Source organism: Lepidochelys kempii, chromosome 7, assembly GCF_965140285.1.
Source record: "Lepidochelys kempii isolate rLepKem1 chromosome 7, rLepKem1.hap1, whole genome shotgun sequence".
Taxonomy (NCBI): Eukaryota; Metazoa; Chordata; order Testudines; family Cheloniidae; genus Lepidochelys; species Lepidochelys kempii.
The window spans coordinates 33,081,126-33,102,659 of record NC_136386.1 but is presented as its reverse complement, the minus strand read 5'-3'; the positions used below and the strand labels follow the sequence as shown (position 1 = coordinate 33,102,659).

The 21,534-nt window shown below is 55.8% G+C and overlaps 1 protein-coding gene across 21 annotated transcripts in view; it reads left to right on the top strand.

The window, feature by feature from the left end:
* NRXN2 (neurexin 2) overlaps window positions 1-21,534 on the top strand; it is a 274,833-nt gene that overhangs the window by 13,936 nt on the left and 239,363 nt on the right. For all 21 annotated transcript variants that reach the window (XM_073351968.2, XM_073351963.2, XM_073351962.2 and 18 more), the window contains exon 2: window positions 9,892-11,045. In XM_073351968.2, the coding sequence (XP_073208069.1) occupies window positions 10,328-11,045 (718 nt within the window). In that variant the 5' untranslated portion in view covers window positions 9,892-10,327. The remainder of the gene's footprint in view (window positions 1-9,891; window positions 11,046-21,534) is intronic.

Below are 21,534 nucleotides of genomic sequence, written 5' to 3'. Positions count from 1 at the left end.
TGGGGTGTGACTCAGCAGGTTTCTAACAGCCACGTTGTGTGGAGGAATTTTAAGGGCCTGTCAGGGGAGAGTGCCCTGTCCTGAGCCCCTGACACCACTCCCTGCAGCACAGCACCCCCTAATGCCACGCTGGGTCAGCACTGATTGCGAGGGGAGAGCGCTCCCTACTGATGCCCCCTACTCTGCAGCACAGTGCCCCCTAGTGCCGTGCTGGGGCATTGGGGCCAGCACTGACTGCTGGGGAGAACACTAGCTCTTCCCCCTTGCCCTTGGTGCGGTGGCCCATGCATGCTGCTTAGGCTGGTGTCTTGGGCTGTGATGGGAGCGATGACAGCTGCTGATTGATCGGCCAGGGCTGCTCCCCCCCCCCCGCTGTGCCCGCTCCCCCAAGGGACTGCACTGATTAGTATTTATATTTTCTGCCTTTGCTGCAAGCTCTGTCTGTGAGAGTCAAAAGCAGTCACCTCCCTGCTTGGAAACCAGCTCTGGGAAGGGAGTGGAGTCTACTGGTTAGAGCATGGAGGGGTCAGGACTCCTGGATTCTACTCCTGGTGCAGGGCTCTGCCTGCTAGAAGTCACCCCAAGGTTGAAAAGCCGCTGGATCCCCCCTCCCCCAGGTGCCAGTCTGGCACCACATGCCCTGGCTGCGCTGCTAATTCTGGTGCTGCATGGCAGGATCAATTCAAGCTGCCGACCTCAAGCTCCCTGGCTTCCGTTCCCCACCTTGGCTGCGCCATGGGCCTAGGCTTTGCCCAGCACTCTGAGGAGTAGGGTGGGGTACCTCAGTGCCTACCCACACTTGGATAACCATACAGTCCCCCTCTGTGGGCACATACCAGCTCTCAGTTTTGACTCCCCCAAGGGGCAGTGGCTTTGAACCTAGGTGGCTGGGCTCATGGCCAGATGCAACCCACAGGGGTGCCAGACTGTTTAATGCCTTCTCTGCATAGATGGGGTGAAATTCACCCCCAGTACTGGGGCAGCCCAAGGCCCATGCACCCCACCAACATCCCCTAGGACACAGGAGTCCTGACTCTCCGCTCTGCCCCTGCTCTATCCCACTGGATCCCACTCCCCACCCAGAGCCAGCCAGGGATAGAACCCGGGAGTCCTGGCTCCAACCCCACCCCAACCCATCCCATCCCACTTGACCCCACCTGCATCCCAGAGCCAGGGATAGAACCCAGTAGTCCTAGGCCCTAAGTAAAGAACAGAAGTGGGAGCCAGGACTCCTGGGTTCTGTCCCCAGCTCTGGGTGGGAAGTGGGGTCTAGCGGGTTGGAGCCAGGGGGCTGGGAGCCAGGACTCCAGCTTATTATATTTTCATGCATCTCCAGTGTGGGGTGCTTGTGCTGCCAAGTTAAGGATTTGGATTTCGGAGTCACCCAGGCTCAGAGTCTAGTTGGGGGTGAGGCTGAGGGAGGCAATTCTGTTATTAACATAAACATAATTTGAGGTTAGTTAAAATTAACAGCACAAACTCAGTATCTGACGCTGCCCCCTCCACTGCCTCTTCCAGCCCCCCTAATGCTGCATCCTCCAAAGCTGTCTAACCCCCCCTCACGCCTGCCCCCCTTTCACAGTGGTCAGTGTCTTTTTTGAGAGAGAAGGTGGTTAAACCCCTCAGCTGGAACTGCGAGGACATGGAATTGATGATGCCCTAGAGGGGAAAGACTCCCTATCTCCCACCCCCTGAGCCAGCCTATCTCCCTGGGGCCAGATCAGAGCTGGCTCCCCCTTGGAGGGAAAGGCCCCGTGTTCCACTCCCGCATTTCTTTCCCAGGCCGCAGGGATCCCCGTGTTGCCGTTAGGTGTCCCGCTTGCCTCGTATTCACAGACAGTGGAGCCCGTGCTCCTCTGTTGAGTCAGGGCACGCGGGTGTGAAAGCAACAGCTTGGTGCTTAAATATGAAACAGGCAGCTGGGAACTCCGGCACCCTCGCCCGTTTCTCACCACGGGGCCTGTTACGCACAGAGCAGGCGGATTCAGAAATGCATGTTGTTGTATGGTTGTGCCAAGAGGCCCAGGGCACTGCACTGATTCCCCCCTCTGCCTGCAATGGAGATTAGAGCCCCTATTGGGCTGGGCATTGCCTGGACCCCAAGTGAGATCGTGGCCCTGTCAGGCTGGGTGCTGCACGGACTTTGACTGAGATCGGCCCGGGCGCTGCACAGGCCCTGACCCAGAGCGGGGCCCCCGGGGGGCTGGGTGCTGCATGGACCCTGACTGAGATCACCCTGGGCGCTGCATGGTCTGACATGGAGCAGGGGATACCGGGGCTAGATGGGGCCTTGGCAGAGGCCTCGGGGGTTCTGAGTTCTCCCTGGAGTCGATCTGTCCAACACTCCCCCCACGCGGGTCTCCTCCTCTGCTTGACCTTCAAGGTGCCCTGCAGTGGCAGCGCTGAGCACCGATCGATGCCTGCCCTGGCTGTGCTTGGGATTAGTGAGACACTGCTTGCTGGGGCCGTGGGGCTTTAGCACCCCTAGGTTACAATCCCTCCCTCTTTACTGCCCCCTTGCTCCCACCCAGCATTCCCCTCCCCTCTTCGCTCCCTTCACACCCTGGGCTCTGGCCTTGTTAGCTGTAGAAAATAAATTAAGAATGTCAGCACTTCTGGAGGGCCCAGAAATTTCACCTTGAGCCGGGAGTCCTGGCTCCCTATCCCCCTTCTCTAAATGGGCTACTCGCTCCCTTCCCAGAGCTGGGGAAAGAACCCAGGAATCCTCTAGTAAAGTGGTCATCATGGGGTTAACTGGGTCATTCCCGACTGCCCTGGTTGGGAGCCAGGCTCCACTCCTCCTATGCTTCCTGTTTAGCTTGTGAGTGTTTCCACCCCATCCTGTTGTTTAGCTGAATAAAGCAACGCCATTATTCCCAGCCTGCAGTGCTGTAAGTCGAGTGCGGGTCTTGCGCACTGAACCATCTCTTCACAAGTCCTGATTCCCAGTCCCCCCAACCCTCTCCCCTCCAAGAGCCAGGAGAGAACCCAGGAGTCCTGACTCCCAGCCCCCTGCTCTAACTACTGTACCCCACTGCCCTCCTAACTGGATTACTTGAGAGCATCTGGACAAAGCAAGATCCAGCAGACCATGTTGTTTGCCCAGTTGTTGAACTAGGAGGGGGAGGCCCTGGAAGCTGGTGTTGGGGACTGACAGTTTGGGTTTGAGGTTAGGGCTGGGGACTTGTGTGTGGGTGGGGGAAAGGCCCGAAGGGGGAACTGTGTGTGTGGGGAGGATGGGATGTGGAGGGGGGAGGCCGGACAGAGGACTGGGGTGTGTGATGAGGGGGATGCGGGGCGGGGGGGTTGGAGGGGAGGCCTAGCAGGGGATTGGAGTTGCCGGGGGGGGGGGGGGGGGGATAGGCCCAGCAGTGGATCGGGGTGTCTGAGGGGGGAGACCTGGCAGGGGGTTGGGGTATATATAGAGCGATGGGATTACAGGGAGGCCTGGCAGGGTGCGTGAGTGGGGTATGGGATTGGGGGGGAGGTCCGGCAGAGGATCGGGGTGTATGAAAGGAGGGATGGGGGGAGGTCCAGTGGGGGTAAGAGTGTGTGGGCAAGTGGTGGTGGGAGGTCCAGCAGGGGGTGGAGTGTGTATGGGGGAGGAGGAGGAGGTGGGGAGAGGTCCAGTGGGGGTCGGGGTGTGTGTGTGTGTGAGAGAGAGAGAGTGGGGGATGGGGTGCTGGGCAGGGTCGGGGGATTTGGAGGGAATGGGGTGGGAGGAGCCCTGGGTTCTGACTGGGGATGCAATGGAAGCAGAGGGATTTGGGGGGGCAGCATGTCCAGGCACGGTGCTCACCTGGGTCAGGGCAGTGATAGCTCAGTGGTTTGAGCATTGGCCTGCTAAACCCACGGTTGTGAGTGTGTGGCTGGCAGCACTCGGGGATCTGGGGGGAGGGACGCCTCTTCACACTGTCTGAGCAGCCTGCCCGCCTGCCCTAATGCAAGGAGACACCCTTGGGCCAGAGGCAGTAGACTGAAGCGACTCTGTGTGTGTGCGGGGGACAGGGGATGCTGGACTCCTGGGTTCCTGTCTTTCTCCCCCATTGGAGGTGGCTCCCCCCAGGGCCAAGAGCTCCTCCAGAAGCAGGTTCTCTGGACACTGCTCCCTCACCTCTCCTCCCCTGATTGCAGCCCCGCAGGCCTCAGGTGTAGCTATTTTAAAGTTATTTATATGCCCTGCACAGGACTCCTGGGTTCCATTCTGAGTTCTGGGAGGGGAGTGGGGGCCAGGGGGTTCGAGCAGGGAATGAGATGCTCTAGGCTAGGGATGGCCCTGTGCTCTGTGCCCCTCAGTGTAGGTTCTTGCCCCTCTTGTGGAAGCCAGTGGAGGTTATGGCATTGGGCTGGCATGACGGCAGCTTTTATTAAGAGCTGCCTGGTAAATGTGTAGTGTGAAGGCCACTCGCTGCGTTGCCTGTTCTCTGTTAACCCCCTTCCAGAAAAGCTAGGAGGGCAGAGTAAATAAATTGGCCCATGTACTAGTAGGCTGGATAGTCCCTGTGTTAGCTACCCCGAAGCACCTATACCATGTTGTTGGGAGTGGTGGGGGGGGAGAAAGGGTAACTGAGGCACAGGGAAGGGAAAGGAAGTGGATGAGCCAGGGATAGAACCTAGGAGTCCTGACTCCCAGCCCCCTGCTCTAACCACTAGCCTGCGCCACCCTCCCAGAGCGGAGAATGGGTCCCAGGAGTCCTGATGCTGTTTCCTCCCCCTTCGCACTGGTGTTACCTGTGTGCGTGTGCCATGGATAGCATGGTACATGATGGAGTCTGCCGGTGTGTTCCTTGCTGTGAGGGATTTGTCCCGGTGAGGCACGCGTGTCCTTGGGGGTGTGTGTGTGTGCGCAACTGGATGTGATGGGGGGGGCTGCTGTTTTTGTGCAGTCATGTGCTTGCACAAGGTCCTGGCTGTGTTGCATGTGTCCGTCCTTGCACAGGATGATGGGGCTGCAGGGGGAGGGAGGGGTGGGCTCACATGAGGCTCTGGCCATGTGCACATGCATGTGAGTGCGTGTCCTTGCATAGGTGATGCGGCTGTGGGAGCATATCTGTGTGTGGAGTCTCAGCAGGCTCATGCGTGAGTGCACATAGCCAGTGTCCTTGCGGGAGGCGATGTGGCTGCATGTGCACGTACCTTTGCATGCTCTCATGGCACTTCTTGAGCCCATCCTTGTGTGCTTGCACAAGACTGGCCCTGCTCACAGTTGCTTGTGCTCTGAAGCTGCGTGCCTCCTTGCACGCCACGCTGAGTGGCTGGCAGCCCCTGTTGCAGGATGCTGCCCTGCAACCTGCCTGAGGAACAAGGATGGGGGGAGGGTGAGAGATCCCTGCCTATGGGATCCAAAGGACGTTGCGTCCCCTGAACTCCCCGTGCTGGCCTGGCTGCCCAGCACAAAGCCCGGCTGGCAGAGCCTGCAGGGCTGGCAGAGTAGAGCGCATGAGCATGGGGCCCATCGTACTTGTCTGCACATGCTTGGCAACACACTTAATCTGAAGCGACAACCCAGGGCTGCCGTACCATGCTGGAACTGTGATACTGAGGACGGGAGGCGGGCAGGGACTCATGCCTCTCCGAGCAGATCCATGAGGATGGGAACTGGTGTGGCAGAGTGGCTCAGGGGCCCAATCTTGGACTCCTAGGATCCCTGCAAGGGACAGCACCCACCCCTCTACACTCACTACATTGCTGCTCACCTGTGGAACTTCCTGCTACATGATTTTGTCACAACCATTCTCGGGATCTTGGCACCTCAAGGTCAAAGCACAGTACACCCAACCTGAAGGATGGATTGCAGGGGATAGTGTGCTGGACTAGGAGCTAGGACTCCTAGGTTCTACCCCTGGCTCTGCCGCTGAGCTTGGGCAAATCCCTTTGCCTCTTGGAGCCACTGTTTCCCCTCCCCTCTTTTGTCTATTTAGACTGTGAGCTCTTTGGGGTGGGGACTGTTTCTCAATGTCTGTCTTCCCTGGTGTGGCGGGGCCCCAGTCTCAATCGGTGCACCACGTGGCATGTCTGGGCTCTGATCTCAGCTGACTCCAGAGCAAATAATAATATGTCAACTCTTCTTAGCATTTACCTGCCCCAGATTTAAGTGGTGGCTGTTCCTGGCTCAGTGGTGTAATTCTACTTTTTGTGCTGTGCTTAGACACCCAGGTTGCAATGTTCCAGAGAGGAAGAATGAGAATTGTTTGATCATTTTCTTGTAGCAGGGAGTTCCTCAGGTGAACAATGCAGCACTGAGAGCCTGTTAGACCAGGGCTGGTGGGGGTTTCACCCAAAGTTCATTGGATGTTGCTGCTGGCATCAATCTTGTTTTGCATCTGTGTGCATGGTGGGGTGTTTAGGGGAGAGCACCCTTGATTTGATGTGCTTTAAACTTAATCAAGACCAGACTGTTCTTGACCCTGATCTGGGGTCAGGAATATATTCCAATCCAAGCTTCATAGCATGAATCCTAGTTATCAGAGTAACAGCCGTGTTAGTCTGTATTCGCAAAAAGAAAAGGAGTACTTGTGGCACCTTAGAGACTAACCAATTTATTTAAGCATAAGCTTTCATGAGCTACAGCTCACTTCATTGGATGCAGTCCTAGTTATGTTTCTCACAGTTCCGCAGAAGAGCTGCGTGAAAGGAGGCCTTTGTGGTTAGGGCACTGGGACTCAGGACTCCTGGGTTCAGTTCCCAGATCTGCCACAGATTCCTCCCTGAACCCAAGAGTCCTGACTCCCCCTCCCCAGTTCTAACCCACTGGACCCCACTCCACTCCCAGAGCTGGGAATAGAACTCAGGCATCCTGATTCCCAGGCCCCCTCGCTCTAACCCAGTAAACTCCACTCCCCTCCCAGAGGTGAAGATAGAACTGAGACCTCCTGTCCCTCCCTGCAATTCACAGTGTAAAACCAGCCCCCATGTTCATTCTTCCCCATCTCCTGTTTGTGACTGCATTGCTGCATGGTGAGCCCGCCACCCCCTTTGGCTTCATCCCCTTCCAGCTCCCTGTATCTCCCCCCCGCCCCACAGAACACCACCTGTCTGGTGGGAATGTGACCCCATCAGGCAGCAGGAATCAATAGTTAATTAATTTCCTTCTCTAAAAAAGACAAGGGGGTGGGGATGGTAAGGGGGGTGTTGGAGGGGGTTGGGAGTAGAGGTGGGTGGGAATAGTAAGGGGGAACAGAGGGCTGGTGGGGGGTGGGGGATTGTAGAGGAGGAGGGGGAGGGAAGGAGGTAAGATGGTAAGGGGGAGGGGGTGCAAGGGTGGGGAAAGATGGGAGTTGAGGGGATGAGTTGGGGGAGTGAGAAGCCCGGGGAGGAGGTTCAAGTCAATCCAACTCTCCGGTACAGTCTCATCCCTTGGTGCAGTCTGCTGGGATTTGGCGGGGGCAGGAAAAGCTACCCCCACACCCGAGCAACCCACAGGGGATGATGGTGCTGAGGAGGGAGAATCGTGGGGCTCAGAGCCCAGCCCCCCAGCACACTGCTCAGGCGTCAATCAGTGCCTCCCCTCGCACAGGTGCAGCATTTAATGTGATTGGCTAATTATGCAGCGCATGCTAATGGCCCCCATTACCCAATGAGGGGCACAGACGAGGCACAGTTATAAATAACCTGCCATACCTCATTTGCATGATGCCATATCCCCGGTGCCGTGTTACTGTGGAAACCGCCCCTTCCCCCACCCCATTTACATTTGTTCTTTTAATAGATTTTTGGGGTGACAGGGTGTTAATGAGGGTTGATTGCCATGGTCGTTGGTAGGGGTAACAGGTTCGACCAATGGGCTCACCCACCCCAATATCTCCCCTCCCCCTGCCACCTTGCATCAGACCCATGGGCCCATCCAGCCTGGTATTCCCTGCCCCACTCTCAGATCAGACCCATGGGCCCATCCAGTCCCTGCTGCCCCCAATCAGACCTAGTCTCTGTTCCCCTCTGCCCCACCCCCTCCTCTTTCTGCTCCCTTTCTGCATGCCCCCCTCTGCCTACAGTATGCCAGTGGTGGGTGGGTTGTAAATAATGCCTGAGTGGCAGTGCAGTGATGAGATGCAGATTGTGGGGGGGGGTGGGGGAGGCCATAAATGGCATATGGCCCAGGGGGAGGGGTGGGGAGTGGTCTGTGCAAATAATGGGGCGGGCTGGGATTGTCCCTGTGCAAATAAGCCAGTGTGTCGGGGAGGGCTGGCGGGAGTCACCCTAGTCCTCTGGAGGTTGGCATTGAGGGCAGCTGCTCTGGTCACCTACCCCTAAAACGACCGGGGCTGGGGCCTTGTGCAAAGAACACAGGGTGTGTGGCTGAGAGAGCAGTCAGCACTGGGCCCTCAGCAGGGTTGCTTGGGGGGCAGATGTCAGGACAAGTCCAAAGGCTCTTTGCCCCTCCCTGCTCTGGCGTTGGAGGGAGGGTGGAGGAGCAAGGAGTAGACTGAGGGGAGGAGGGAGCAGCATCTGTCCCTATGACAATGGTATGGCCTGCTCTGCCCCTCCCACCATCCTCCCTGTGAGAATAATATGACCTGCTCCCTCCTCCTCCCCCCATCCTCATTGTGAGAATGGTACAGCTTGCTCCCGCCTCTCTCTCCCCCCCCGTGAGAATGGTATGGCCTGCTCCCACCTTAACTGCTCCCTCCTTCCCACCCAGCCTTGCTGTGAGAATGGTGTGGCCTGCTCCCTGCTCTCCTCCCATTCTCACTGTGAGAATAGTGTGACCTGCTCCCTCCTCTCCCCCATCCTTGCTGTGAGAATGGTACGGGCTGCTCCCACCTCTCCCCTCCTTCACTGTGAGAATGGTATGGCTTGCTCCCTCCTCTCCTCCTCATCCTTGCTGTGAGAATGGTATGGTCTGCTCCTGCCTCTCTCTCTCTCCATCCTCATTGTAAGACTGGTATGGCCTGCCCCCTTTTCTCCCCCACTCCTCACTGTAAGAATGGTATGGCCTGCTCCCACCTCTCCACCCTTCTCTCTGTGAGAATGGTACGGCCTGCTCCCACCTCTTCCCCCACCTTGCTGTGAGAATGGTATGGTCTGCTCCCGCCTCTCCCCTCCCTTCACAGTGAGAATGGTATAGCCTGCTCCCGCCTCTTCACCTTCCTCCTCACTGTGAGAAGGGTACAGCCTGCTCCTGTCTCTCTCCCTGCCCGTCCTTGCTGTGAGAACAGTATGACCTGCTCCCTCCTTCCCACCCATTCTTGCTGTGAAAATATGACCTGCTCCCTCCTTTCCCCCATCCTCGCTGTGAGACTGGTATGGCCTGCTTCTGCCTCTCCCCCCCATCCTTGCTGTGAAAATGGTATGGCCTGCTCCGCCTCTTCACCCCCCTCCTCCCTGTGAGAATGGTATGGACTGCTTCCACCTCTCTCTCTCTCTCCCCCCTCCCCGTCCTTGCTTTGAGAATGGTGTGGTCTGCTCCCGCCTCTCTCTCTCTGTGAGAATGGTAAGGCCTGGTCCCTCCTTTCCACCTGTCTTCCCTGTGAGAATAGTATGACCTGCTCCCCCTCCCTGTGAGAATGGTACAGCCTGCTCCCACGCCCCTCACTGTGAGAATGGTTTGGCCTGCTTCTTCTTCCTTCTCCCCTACCCCAAATCCTGTTGCCTGGGGGGGTGGGGTGCTACTTGGCCTCCTGTAACAGCTCTGATTGGCCACCCTCCCACAGGAGGTGGGGAAAGTGGGGAAGAGCAACCAATCAGAGGAGGTCCTGGGCTGGAACTACTATGAGAAGGGGAATTTCCTGGGAGAGTAGCCAGCCCTAGGGTTGGGGAGGGGTGTTCCCCGAACGCCTGGGTTCAGCCCTTGGCTCTGGGAGGGCAGGGTCTAGTGTGTTAGAGCGGGCTGCGTTGTATTAACCCTTTGGTGCACATGGCCCGGCCTCACACGTCTCCTCTCTCTCCTCGCAGCTCCGACCTCCTGCGACGCCGGAGCCGGGCCGAGCACCCCCTGTGGGCGCGGCTGGCTCTGCACCCCACTGGAGGAGGATGCTGTAACTTGCTGGAGCCGGACCTGGAGCCTGTGATTGGTGGAGGCTGGGTGGGGGGAGGGGGTTGACTTGGCGGGGGCCTGGATTTGTTCTCTCTGACTTCTGGATATTTGGATCCTGGCGTCCCATCTCCCCTTGTCACTGAGTGGCAGTGAAAGCCCCCCACCCTCCATCTGAGTGGAGTCCCCCTCTCTTCTCCACCTGCTCCCCGGCCTCCGAGGAAGCCACCGCACCCCAACCCTGCCTGCCCCTCCCTCCCCCCATCCAGCCGCCCGCCCGCCCCCCCCATGAGGATCTGAGGCTGTGGCAGTGCGGGGGCAGTGCCCAGCATTTGCCTTGGGGGGGGGCAGGGACAGATGAGACTGGGTGCCATGGCCAGACTGCTGCCCTTGGTGCTGCTGATGGGTGCCCTGCTGGGCCCTGGGGCGGGCGGGGCGGCGCTGGAGTTCGGTGGCGCCACAGGGCAGTGGGCCCGCTATGCCCGCTGGGATGCCAGCTCCTTGGGGGAGCTGAGCTTTAGCTTGAAGACAAACGTCTCACGGGCGCTGGTGCTTTACCTGGACGACGGGGGGAACTGTGACTTCCTGGAGCTCATGATTGCCGAGGGGCACCTGCGCCTGCGTTTCACCATCTCCTGCGCCGAGCCTGCCACGCTGCACCTGGAGACGCCCGTGGATGACGACCGCTGGCACATGGTGCTCCTGACCCGCAACTACCGGGAGACCATGCTGGTGGTGGATGGCGAGGCCAAGGTGGCAGAGGTCAAGTCCAAGCGGAGGGACATGGCCGTGGAGAGCGACCTCTTTGTGGGGGGGATCCCGCCTGACGTGCGCCTCTCGGCCCTCACCCTGAGCACCGTCAAGTATGAGGTGCCCTTCAAGGGGCTGGTGGCCAACCTCAAGGTGGGTGACACACCGCCGGCCCTGCTGGGCAGCCAGGGCATCCGCAGCGACTCGGAGTACCTGTGCACCAAGCAAAACCCCTGCGCCCATGGTGGGCTCTGCAGCGTGCTGAACGGGGAGGTGCAGTGCGACTGCAGTATGACTGGCTTCCAGGGCAAGTTCTGCAGCGAAGGTGAGACCCTAGGGGGCAGGAGGGGAAGGCGAGGGGCTGGAGCAGGAGTGTGGCCCAGACGGCTCACTGTCTCTCCCCAGAGTGAGGACATTGCCCTAGGGACAGGCTGGGCAGCAGCAGAGAGACCTCACCCCCCCCCCCATACCCTCACAGCGTGCTCTCCCCTTTCCCCAGAGTGGTGCCGGGAGAGAGGGGCTTGGACTTGTCAGTTCTGTCAGCCCTTGGCCTCTGCTTTGTGCCACCGGGAGCCTGGCTGAGCTGTCACAGCCGTGGTGCCTGACTGGCCAGGGTGGGCTCTCTGCAATCCGGGAGAGTGTTTGCGGTGTCAGCTATCCAGGTTTGAGGTGTTGGCCCCTTGCCCATGCTGTGGGATCTGGACCCAGATTTGGGCCTGGCCCCATCTCTTCTTTGGCAGCTTCTAGCCTGGGATTTGTAGGAGGGGACAGGGATAGACAGGCTGCAGGCTGGAGCCTTTGGGGCTGTCGCTTTGTGGGGATCTTATTTCTTTTATTATTGGGGTGTGTTTGTGGGTGTTGCTGTTGTAAGGCTCGACAGCCAGCACACAAGGTTAGAGCACAGGGCTGGGAGCCAGGACTCCTGGGTTCTATATCAGCTCTGGGAGGGTTGTGGGGTCCAGTGGTTATAGAGGCTGGGTTGCTGGAGTGGGGGAGTCTCTAGCTTAGGCTGGTGGTCGGGAACTGGGTTATACTGGCTTGAGGAGGACGCTTTACCAGCTTAGCCCAATGAAGTTTGGTCCCTGGCCTACTGGGTGTCCTGGGGCAAGTCACTTCCCCCTCTGTGCCGCAGTTCCCTTATCTGTAAAATGCAGGAAATAATCTGACCCTGAGTGTCTGGGCAGTGCCCGGCCTGACGGGGGCCCTGAGCTCATTTGGGGGAAGGGGATCAGTGCAGTGCCTGATCCGATGTGGCCCCTGAGCTCAGTTGGGGGAGGGGGCGGGGGTCAGTGCAGCGCCTGACCTGACGTGGCCCCTGAGCTCAGTTTGGGGGAAGGGCGGGAGGTCAGTGCAGCGCCTGACCCGACGGGGCCCCTGAGCTTGGTTCGGGGGGTGGGTCAGTGCAGCACCTGACCCGAAGGGGCCCCTGAGCTCGGTTAGGAGACTTTTAGTGCTATTGTGAGCTCTGGCAGTTTCACGGGTACCAGGCTGGCCTGTGTGTTGTCCATCTTCCTCGAAAGCTGAGTGAGTCAAACAGATCAGGACAAAAAAATTCATATTTTTTGGGGGGAAATTTTGAAAAAATCCTTTTATTGGCCATGCAATTTCCTGTGACTTCTTGTTAATGAAAACCCACCCATCTTCCCCCCCAAAATCAGTTTTCAAATAAACATTTTGGTCCCCAACTGATTTTTTCCCACCTTATTTTCAGGTTTTCAACCAGAAATCAGAAAATTTTAAAGAGAAGAACATTTTTCCGAGAGGATTTTCCATTCCTTCAGTAAAATGTGTTATTTCAAAAATAAAGTGTCAGTGAACACTTCCTGCCTGAGCCCTGAACTCAAGTCACGGTCGTGCTACCTGGCCAGTGAGTTTGAGTGGGTGGCTACTGTGTTTTTAAGTGGTCCAGCAGGACCCGCCTTGGGACTAGCTTTGTGTCTCCTAGCACCTTGGCCAGCCATTGTCACCAGGGCTCAGTGACTGTGATATGCTCAGGGGTTTTGCACAGGTGTACGGAGGGTGCTCATGCTCAGTGCTGCTCTGCCCTGGACAGTTTGTTTTCTCAGTATATGAAGGAAGGATGATTATCCTTTGTTTTACGGGTGGGGAAACTGAGGCACAGGGTGATGACCGGTAGGAATTGAACCCAGATGTCCCAAGTCCATCCTCCTTCCCTAAGCCCACGTGCCTCTGGAGGTCGCTGTGAATGTGTGAAATGGACCAGCATTCCCAAAGTCAGAATCTGCTTTGGGAATGCAGTGGCCAGTCGCTGTATAGAGAGGGGTGAACCGGTGCTCAACTGGCTCAGCCGGCAGCGCCTTTGGGGCGGGTGCATTCTAGTGGGGGAGCGAACAGGTGACCAAGGTCAAATGGCTGTGTTTGATGGGGACAGCAAATTGTGGCATCAGTGTTAATAGGCTGCTTGGGAACAAACTACCCAACAAGGCTCTGCGCTGTGCTGGTGTGACGAAGTGGGACTGTTCTTAATGTTTCCTCTGAATACTGTAGGGGTGCCTCAGTTTCCCCTATGCATTTCTTAAGTCTCTAGGTGGTGGGATCAGGGGGTGTAATTGTTGCAGAGCAAAGGGCCAGCGTACATGAATGGCCAACACTCTGCCTCCTGGCAACTGATGGCCTGGGTCCTTCCCCCCTGCAAGGTGATAGATAAAGGGTTGGAGAACAAAGGAATCAGGTGACCTCCAGGCCCAGGGAAAGGGACAAAGCCCAGAGGAGGAGGGGCTGGAGGGTGAGTCAGTTTGGGGCTGGCTGGGGACATGGAATGCAGTGCAGACATGGTTGTCTGGCTCACTGCCCCCCCAAAATGGACCCTGCTGAGGGGTCCTGTTCTCTGTACCTACAACCTCTGTTTTAGACCATGTTCCTGTTGTCTAATAAACCTCTGTTTTACTGGCTGGCTGAGAGTCACATCTGACTGCAAAGTTGGGGTGCAGGGCCCTCTGGCTTCCCCAAGAGCCCCGCCTGGGCGGACTCGCTGTGGGAAGCGCATGGAGGGGCAGAGGATGCTGAATGCTCCGAGGTCAGACCCAGGAAGGTGGAAGCTGTGTGAGCTTCTTGCCCTAAGACAGTCTGCTCACAGAAAGGAGACTTCACCAGAGTTCTGACTGGCTTCGTAGGGAGCAATTTCAGAGCATCGCCCGGGGACTCTGTGACAGCTGGGCATGTTTGTACACACCTTCTCCCCACGCATGTGTGCTCTCCTTGTACCAGTTGGTAGAGACCCCTTCTCTCTGACCGAGAGTGGGGTCCCTGTCACGCTGTGCAGGTATGCACTGACAGGCCACACCCCAAAGAGCTCACAGATGAAATAGACAAAAGGTGGTGATGGGGAAACTGAGGCACCGAGAGGGAAAATACTTGTCCCAGGTCGGGGCAGAGCTGGGGATAGAATCCAGGAGTCCTGACTCCCAGTCCAGTGCCCAGCCACTGCAATCTGCTGTCTCCCCAAAAATGGCAAAATAGGGTTTACGCTGGTGAGAGCAGAGATCATGGAGCTGGGGAGCATTTGGCTGGGGTGGAGTGCTGGAGGGATACAGAGTGAGGATGGGTCAGAGAAGGCAGACAGGAGCTTAGGAACAACCAGATTGGATAAGATCCATAGGCCCACCCAACATCGTCTTCCCCCACCCTCCCTGCCACCCCAAATCAGATCTAGGGCCCGCCCAGCCTGGTATTCCCCCACAACCACCTTCAATCAGACCTCGGGCCTGCTCAGCTTGGTATCACCCCACCTGTCAAGGCTGATTCCCCACTCTAGCACGCGGAGGGCAGAAGATGGGGGGCCTGCAAGGATTCTAAAAATTAATACTGGCCACTCCAGGCTGGTATTAAACTCCCAAGGTCACAGCTTCTCTCTGACCTGGGATGGGTAGATGCTGCCACCATCCAAGTGCAAAAAACCTCTTTGGACCCAGGAAGGCACACTTGGGAATTCCTCCCCAGGGGTTACCCTCATGCCCTTTCACCCCTCCTCGGGGAAGAGCTGAGAAAGAAAACAAAGGAAATCAGCTGTTGCCACCAGCTAATTAAACAACATACGCGCAAACCCCTTAGGACACGCACAACCCCAATCCTGTTCCTAAAAAAGGTAAATTTTATTAAAAACAAAAAGAAAGAAAATACATCTGGAACTTAGGTTATTGCCAGATTTAAAAAGAGCCAATATAATAACCATCAAGAATGGTTTTCTTGAGGTCCAACTTAATGGTTACAAGCAAAATAAAAGCATTTGGGGTTAGCACAGAGGAGTCCACACGCCAATAAGGAAAAAAAAAAAAAGATAAACCTAATCGTGTCTTCCTAGACATCCCCTGAGCTACTTACATATCTGGGGGTTTCAAATCAATAGTCTGTAGGTATGATCTGATGGTTTTTCAGACCTGGCTTAAAGCTTCCTACAGCATAGTTCAGCCCTGTTCCTGCTCTGTGTCTCCTCTCCCCGGAAAACGACAGACAGACAGACAAAGGGAAAGTTTTTTCCCAATTTTAAAAAGTTCTAGCCCTCCCATTGACTCTTCTGGTCAGGTATCCACTCCCTTCCTTTTACCTATGGGCTTTTTTAACCCTTTACAGGTAAAGCGAGTAGAGAACAGCTACTAACAGGGATTTTATAGCTAACTGGCTGGTTGGGTGTCCATAAAAGGGAGCTACCCTACCCTCATTTATCACACCACCCTCCCTGCCATCCCAGATCAGACCTAGGGGCCCGTCCAGCGTGATATTCCCTTTCTCCCCCACTGCCACCCAGGGCCCATCCAACCTGGTCTCTGTCTGCAACAGTGACCAGTCCCAGTTGCTTCAGAGGAAGGAGCCAGAAGCCCCCACCGACGGGATAACCTGTCCCCCAGGAAGGTCTCCCGGCCTCTCACGAGATCAGTTTAAAGCCTGAGGCAGTGCTAGGGTTTGCCCAGGATAACTGTTAGTTATCTGTTAGTTAACTGTTAGTTAGTTAGACCAGGACCAGCTCAGCATGTGAGTATGTATGGATGAGAGTTCCATCAGGAATCCTGGGTTGGAATGAGGCCCCAGTGCCCCTGACACGGTCCAGCAGGACCTGCCTTGGGCCTGGCTTTGTGTCTCCCAGCACCTTGGCCAATGGTTGTCACCAGTGCTCCTGGCAGGGGGGCATAGAGCCCCGGCACGGAGGGAGAATTGGGTACCTGGTATGGGGGGGAATGGGAGACCTGGGATGGGGGGCACAGAGCCCCTGGCATGGGAGAGAGGGGTAGAGGTACATACAGCCCATGGCATGCGGGGGAGAATGGGGAGCCTGGTACTGGGGGGAAGTAGGGTTACAGAGCCTCTGGCATGGGAGGAGAATGGGGTACCTGGCATGGGGGACACGGAGTACCTGGCTTGAAGGAGGGGGAGTTGCAGGGAGTCCCTGTGATGGAGGGGCTGGGAGGGTGGCCCCAGGGAGTTGTGGTGGGGCTGGAGGGAGGCAAGGAGCTGGGGTGGGCAATGTGCTGGGCCTACAGTCACTGTGAAGCCTGCGCCCCCTAGTGCTCTCTGGCTCCATAGGGTTTCCCTGTTGCCACCCACCAGGCGAGGTCTGACTATGAGTGGGGGTGGGGAGGGGGGAGGCAGGGCAAAGGTGCAAGGAATCACAGCTCCCTAGGGGGCATCTGGGGATGTTAAACACCTAAAATCCTACAAGTGCCTCTTCATCTGCACAGTAATTCCAACAGTGCCAGAGTGACACTGCGCAGAGAGACACGGGGGCCCAGTGGTTAGAGTAGGTCAGGGAGGCTGGGATTCAGGACTCCTGGGGTCTGTCCCAGCTCGGAGAGGGGAGTGGGGCCTACTGGGTTAGAGAGTCAGGACTTCTGGGTTCCTTCTGTGACTGACCGACTGTGTGACCTTGGCCAAGTTCCTTTTCCCGCTAGGTTAACTGGGGACTTGTGTGGGGTGAGATCAGGCTCTTTTTGGGGAAGCAATCCCATCCCAGCCATGCGGTGTTTGTTTAGCCAAAATGTGTGTGTTCATGGCCATGTCTGCTTGGCTGTGATCCCGGGCAGGGTAAGCTGTGTCTGTGAGTTGCCCCAGCTGGCAGAGGGGGAGCGCTCCCTGGCCAGTCACTAGCGGTCTGTGGTGGGGAGAGAGTGTGTATGTGTATGTATGCAAACACACACATTTACTCATGACACATCACCCCCCCATACACTCTCTCAAAAACACACACAGATAGACAATACCCAGGCAAACTCTCACAGCAAGCGTGTGCACACACAATGACACACTCTCAGTGCACACAGGCAGACATGCATGTGAGTGCTATCTGGGTGGGCGTACTGCACAACACATAAAAACAGTCACACAAAACATACATGTGTACAGACACATGGAGAATGACGCAGTCCCACACAGTTCACACAGGCAGGCACCCAGTAACACACAAACAGTCACGCAGCACAGACACATGCTCACATGCGACACTCATAGATTCTTATATACACACAGAGAGACTTTCTTAAACACACAGATAGAAACAGGCACTCTCAAAACACTATATACACACACACAGACAGTACTTATAGATGCAAAACAAATGTACCAACAAACACACAAGAAACACCCCCCCCAGACATACAAACACACCTGTACAGACACCATCCCATCTGTCACACAACACACACAAACATGGCAGATGCACACAAGACAGCCAGCCACTTGCTCGCCCACCCACGTATGCACAATGCACTCAACCACACACAGACACACATCTCCCTCACCTTCAGTGCACAGTCCACCCACACACTCTGAATCTTGGGTGACAGTTGTCTAGGATGGTTGCCATGGAGAGAACTGAGACAACTATTGACTGCTTGGTGATTGTGTTTCTTGCCCATTTGCTACGGAGACAACTGAGCCAACCAAATCTTCATTGGCTGTTGTCTATGGCTGCTTGCCAGGGATACACTTTCACTGGCTAGCTTCTTGGTGGCTGTTGTCTAGGGCTGGTTGCTATGGAGACAGTTGGTTGGGCTGGCTGACTCTTGGCAACTGTCCATCATTGTTGCAGAGATTGTGCTGACTGAATTCTTTGGCTGAGGCCAGTTGCTATGGACAACAGTGTGGTGACGCCTCGGTGACTGTTGCCTAGGCTGGTTGCCCAGGGGACAGTTTTGCTAACTACTCTTCAGTGACTGAGGAGGTTTGGGTGGAAGTAATGGGGGTGTTGCTGGGTACAATGGGATAATGTTGGAGGAAGTCACTGCGTGCTAGGGTGTGTGGGGTTGCTTGGCTATGTTGCATGTAGGAAGACGAGGTCATGGGGTGTTGTGTACTAGGGTGTTAGGTTGTCTGGGTGAAGGATTATGATGTGTGTGTCTCTGCACAAGGGACATAGGGTGTTGTGCACTAGGATGTATGGGTGAAGGGTAGACCTACCAGTAGTGTAGGGTGTCTGGTTGAAGGATTGTGGTGTTTGGCAGTGTGCAGAAGGTGTTGTATGGGTTAAGGATTATGCTGTGTGAGGGAATAAAAGTATGGATATTGTCTTGTGATGTGTTAGGACCTTGTTGTGTGGCTGTGTGCAGAAGGTATTATGTATGAGTGAAGGATTACACTGTCTGTGTGTGTGTGTTTGAATACAATACTCAGGCTTGACAAAGCACTGGCTGGGATGATTTAGTCGGGGATCGGTCCTGCTTTGAGCAGGGGGTTGGACTAGATGACCTCCTGAGGTCCCTTCCAACCCTGAATATTCTATGATTCTATGAAGGGTATGGTGCTGGGGTGTTGTGTAGTGGGATGTTTATTGTACGGGTAAAGGATTGTGGTGTGCAGATGTGTGTTTTCAAATAGTTTAGGGTGTTGTGTACTTGGGTGTTAGATTAAATGGTTCTTCCTGTGTATGCTGTTTTGTGTGTGTGTAAATACTATGTGTACAGGAGTGGTGTGTACTAGGGTGTTAGGTTGTGGAGTTGAAGGATTATACTCTTGTGTATATACGCAAGTGGTAGACAGTGAGTTTTGGGATGTTAAGTTGTATGGGAGAATTGTGTGAATACAAGCATTATAGGGTGTAGGAATATGCTGGGGTGTGTATGTATATAAGGAGTATTGAGGTTGTTTGGGAGATTTATGCCATATGTGAATACAACGGACATAGGCTGTAGAGTGTTATGTACAAAGTTGTATGGGTGAAAGTTTACGCTGTATGTATACAAGTATATAGGGTGTTGGTGTGCAGGTGTAGGGTGGGATAGGGTGTCAGTATAAGTGGGATAGGATGTTGGGGTGTTAGGCTGCGGACTTGTAGAATTATGCTGTGTGTGTGTGTGTACTGATAGTGTAGGATGTCCGGGCAGTGTGAGGGTACAGGCATATCAGTCGTGCTGTGTGTGGAGGTGTTGGATGAATGGCACGAGATGGGACTGGTGTGGTGGCAGGGGTTCCTGAATGCTGTGTGTTAGGCACGGGTTAGGGGTACAGCAAGTGCCCTGGTGGGTGTATGGGTCAAGGGCCATGCTGTGGCAGGGTTGCTGGCTGGAGGGTGTGTGTGCATGTTTTATATAAGAGGAGCTGTCCCAGCTCAGCACCTGGACCCAGCCACATGGGGAGGTGCCAGCCTGCCTGTCCCTCCCAGCCCCTCCCACAGTGCAGGGTCAGGAGCCCCCAGGGTGACTGGTCTGGACGGGGTCTGGGGGTGTGTGTGAGAGGGGGTGGTGGTAGAGCGCGGATCAGATTCCGGATGGGGGTGGAACGTTTGTCGTCTCTCCCCCTCATTGATCACTGAGCCTGCTCAGGTGCCCGTGTTACCCTGATCCACATTATGTCACAGCCAGGAAGGGGCAGTGGAGGGGCCGCAGGGCTAGGACAGGGTGCCAAGTCCTTGAGGTATCCCCCTTTCCCTGTCCTCAGTTCATGTTCCTGACCTCCCTGCTCTACCCCACTTCCTCCTCCTGACCCCCCTGCCCAAACCCCTGTTGATTTTTCTTTTTTTTCACCTTACTGTTCATTCTTTTCTTCATTTCTTTCCCTTCCTTTCTCATGACTGAATTCCTTTATTCTCTCTTTTCTTCGTTATTTTGTTTCCCTTTCCATCTTTATTTGTTCTTTTCCCCCCTTTTTTCCATTCATTTGTTTTTTATTCTTTCTCATTCTTTCATTCCTTGTTTCTCTCCTTTTATCCTTTCATTCTTTTGCTCTTTTCCTTTTTCATTCATTCTGTCATCTTTCCTTTCTTTTCCCATGTTTCTGTTTTCCATTCTTACTCGTTTTTACATCCTTTTATTCGCCTCCTTTTTGCCTTTTTTCTTGTTCTGTCTTTCATTCATTCACATTTTTCATCCTTTCTTTCTCCTCTTCCCTTTTCTGGTGTTTTCCCATTTTTTCATTCTTTTCTTTTGTCTCCCTTGTACTCTCCCCCCACCGGCCCTGATGTCCCCTCCCCGGTGCCCCCCACCTGCTCCTATTAGCCCTGTTCACATGAGGGGAGTGCTGACTGCAGCTGCCGCCTGGCCTGGATCCCCCCAGTGTGTGTGTCTCCGGAGGGTTGGGGGAGGCTCTCCGGGCCCAGCCATCCGCGCTGTCTCTGCCTCTGCAAGGACACCCCAAGGTCAGCTGGGGAAGAGCTGCCAGGAGACGGGATGTGGAGAGAGATTGCCCATCCCTGCCTGCATGCCCCCTGGGAGGATGGCTTTTCCGCATGGCTTGTGCCGCCTGAACCCTGTGCTGAACAGCTGGACACCACCAGGTGGTGCTATGGAGTCCTCCCCCCCACCAGCTGTGCCACTGCCCGTAGCCGGCAGGGAGTGTGAAACTCTCCTAGTGGAGCCAGTGTGGAAAGCAAGGGGTGTCTGTGCAAGGGAGGGGAGCCGCTGGGAAAGCTGGGATCTGCCTTTGCATGTAATTGGGGGGAGGTGGGGGTGGGGTTCACTTGGAATCGAACCCTCCTCCCTCTTTGGGTTGGGTTCAGCACAAAATGCCCATATTTGCCTCCCTGAACAATACAGAATTCCTGAGTCCTCTTATTGCAATAGTGTCTGTCTGCCCCGGCTGAGATCAGGGCCCCTAGCAGGCCAGGTGCTACACTGACCTCCCCTCACCCCCCGCCAAGATCAGGGCCTCCAGAGGGCCAGGTGTTGCACAGACTCCCCACCTGGCTGAGATTGGGGCCCCTAACAGGCCAGGTGCTGCGAAGACCCTACCCCCCGCTGAGATCAGTGCCCCCATCGGGCTGGGTGCCGCACAGAACTCCCCCCCCCAATGGCCAAGATGATGGCCCCAGGTGGTCTGGGTGCTGCACAGACCCCCCCAACCCTGGCTAAGATCAGGGCCCCCAGCAGGCCAGGCACTGCACGGATCCCGCATGGCTGAAATTGGGGCCCCCGTTGGGCTCTGTACAGACATATAGTGAGAGACGGTCCCTGCCCTGAAGAGCCTACAGTCTGAAGAGACAAAGGGTGGGAGGTGAAACTGAGGCACTGGGGCGGGGGGGAAGGGACTCACCCAAGGTCAGTGGCGAACTGGGATACAACCCAGCCCAGTGTCTGAACCACAAGCTCCCAACCCATGTTTGGGCTGCATCATCGCTCTAATCATTGGGAGAATTCCCACAGTGTGGGAACACGGGGTGGGGGTGCGGGTGAGGAGCTGTGGTTCATCATTTACTTGAAGCATGTGTAGCCTGGAAATCTAATATGAGTCAGGGTCAGCCCTAAAACGGGTTCTCTTAGGATGGTCTAGATTCAGCCCTAGAGTGGGGGCTCTAGCATAGGTCTTGGACCCAGTGGTGCGGGGTGGATTCAGCCCTGGGGTGGCAGTTTAGAACAGAGCTTGAGCACTCTAGA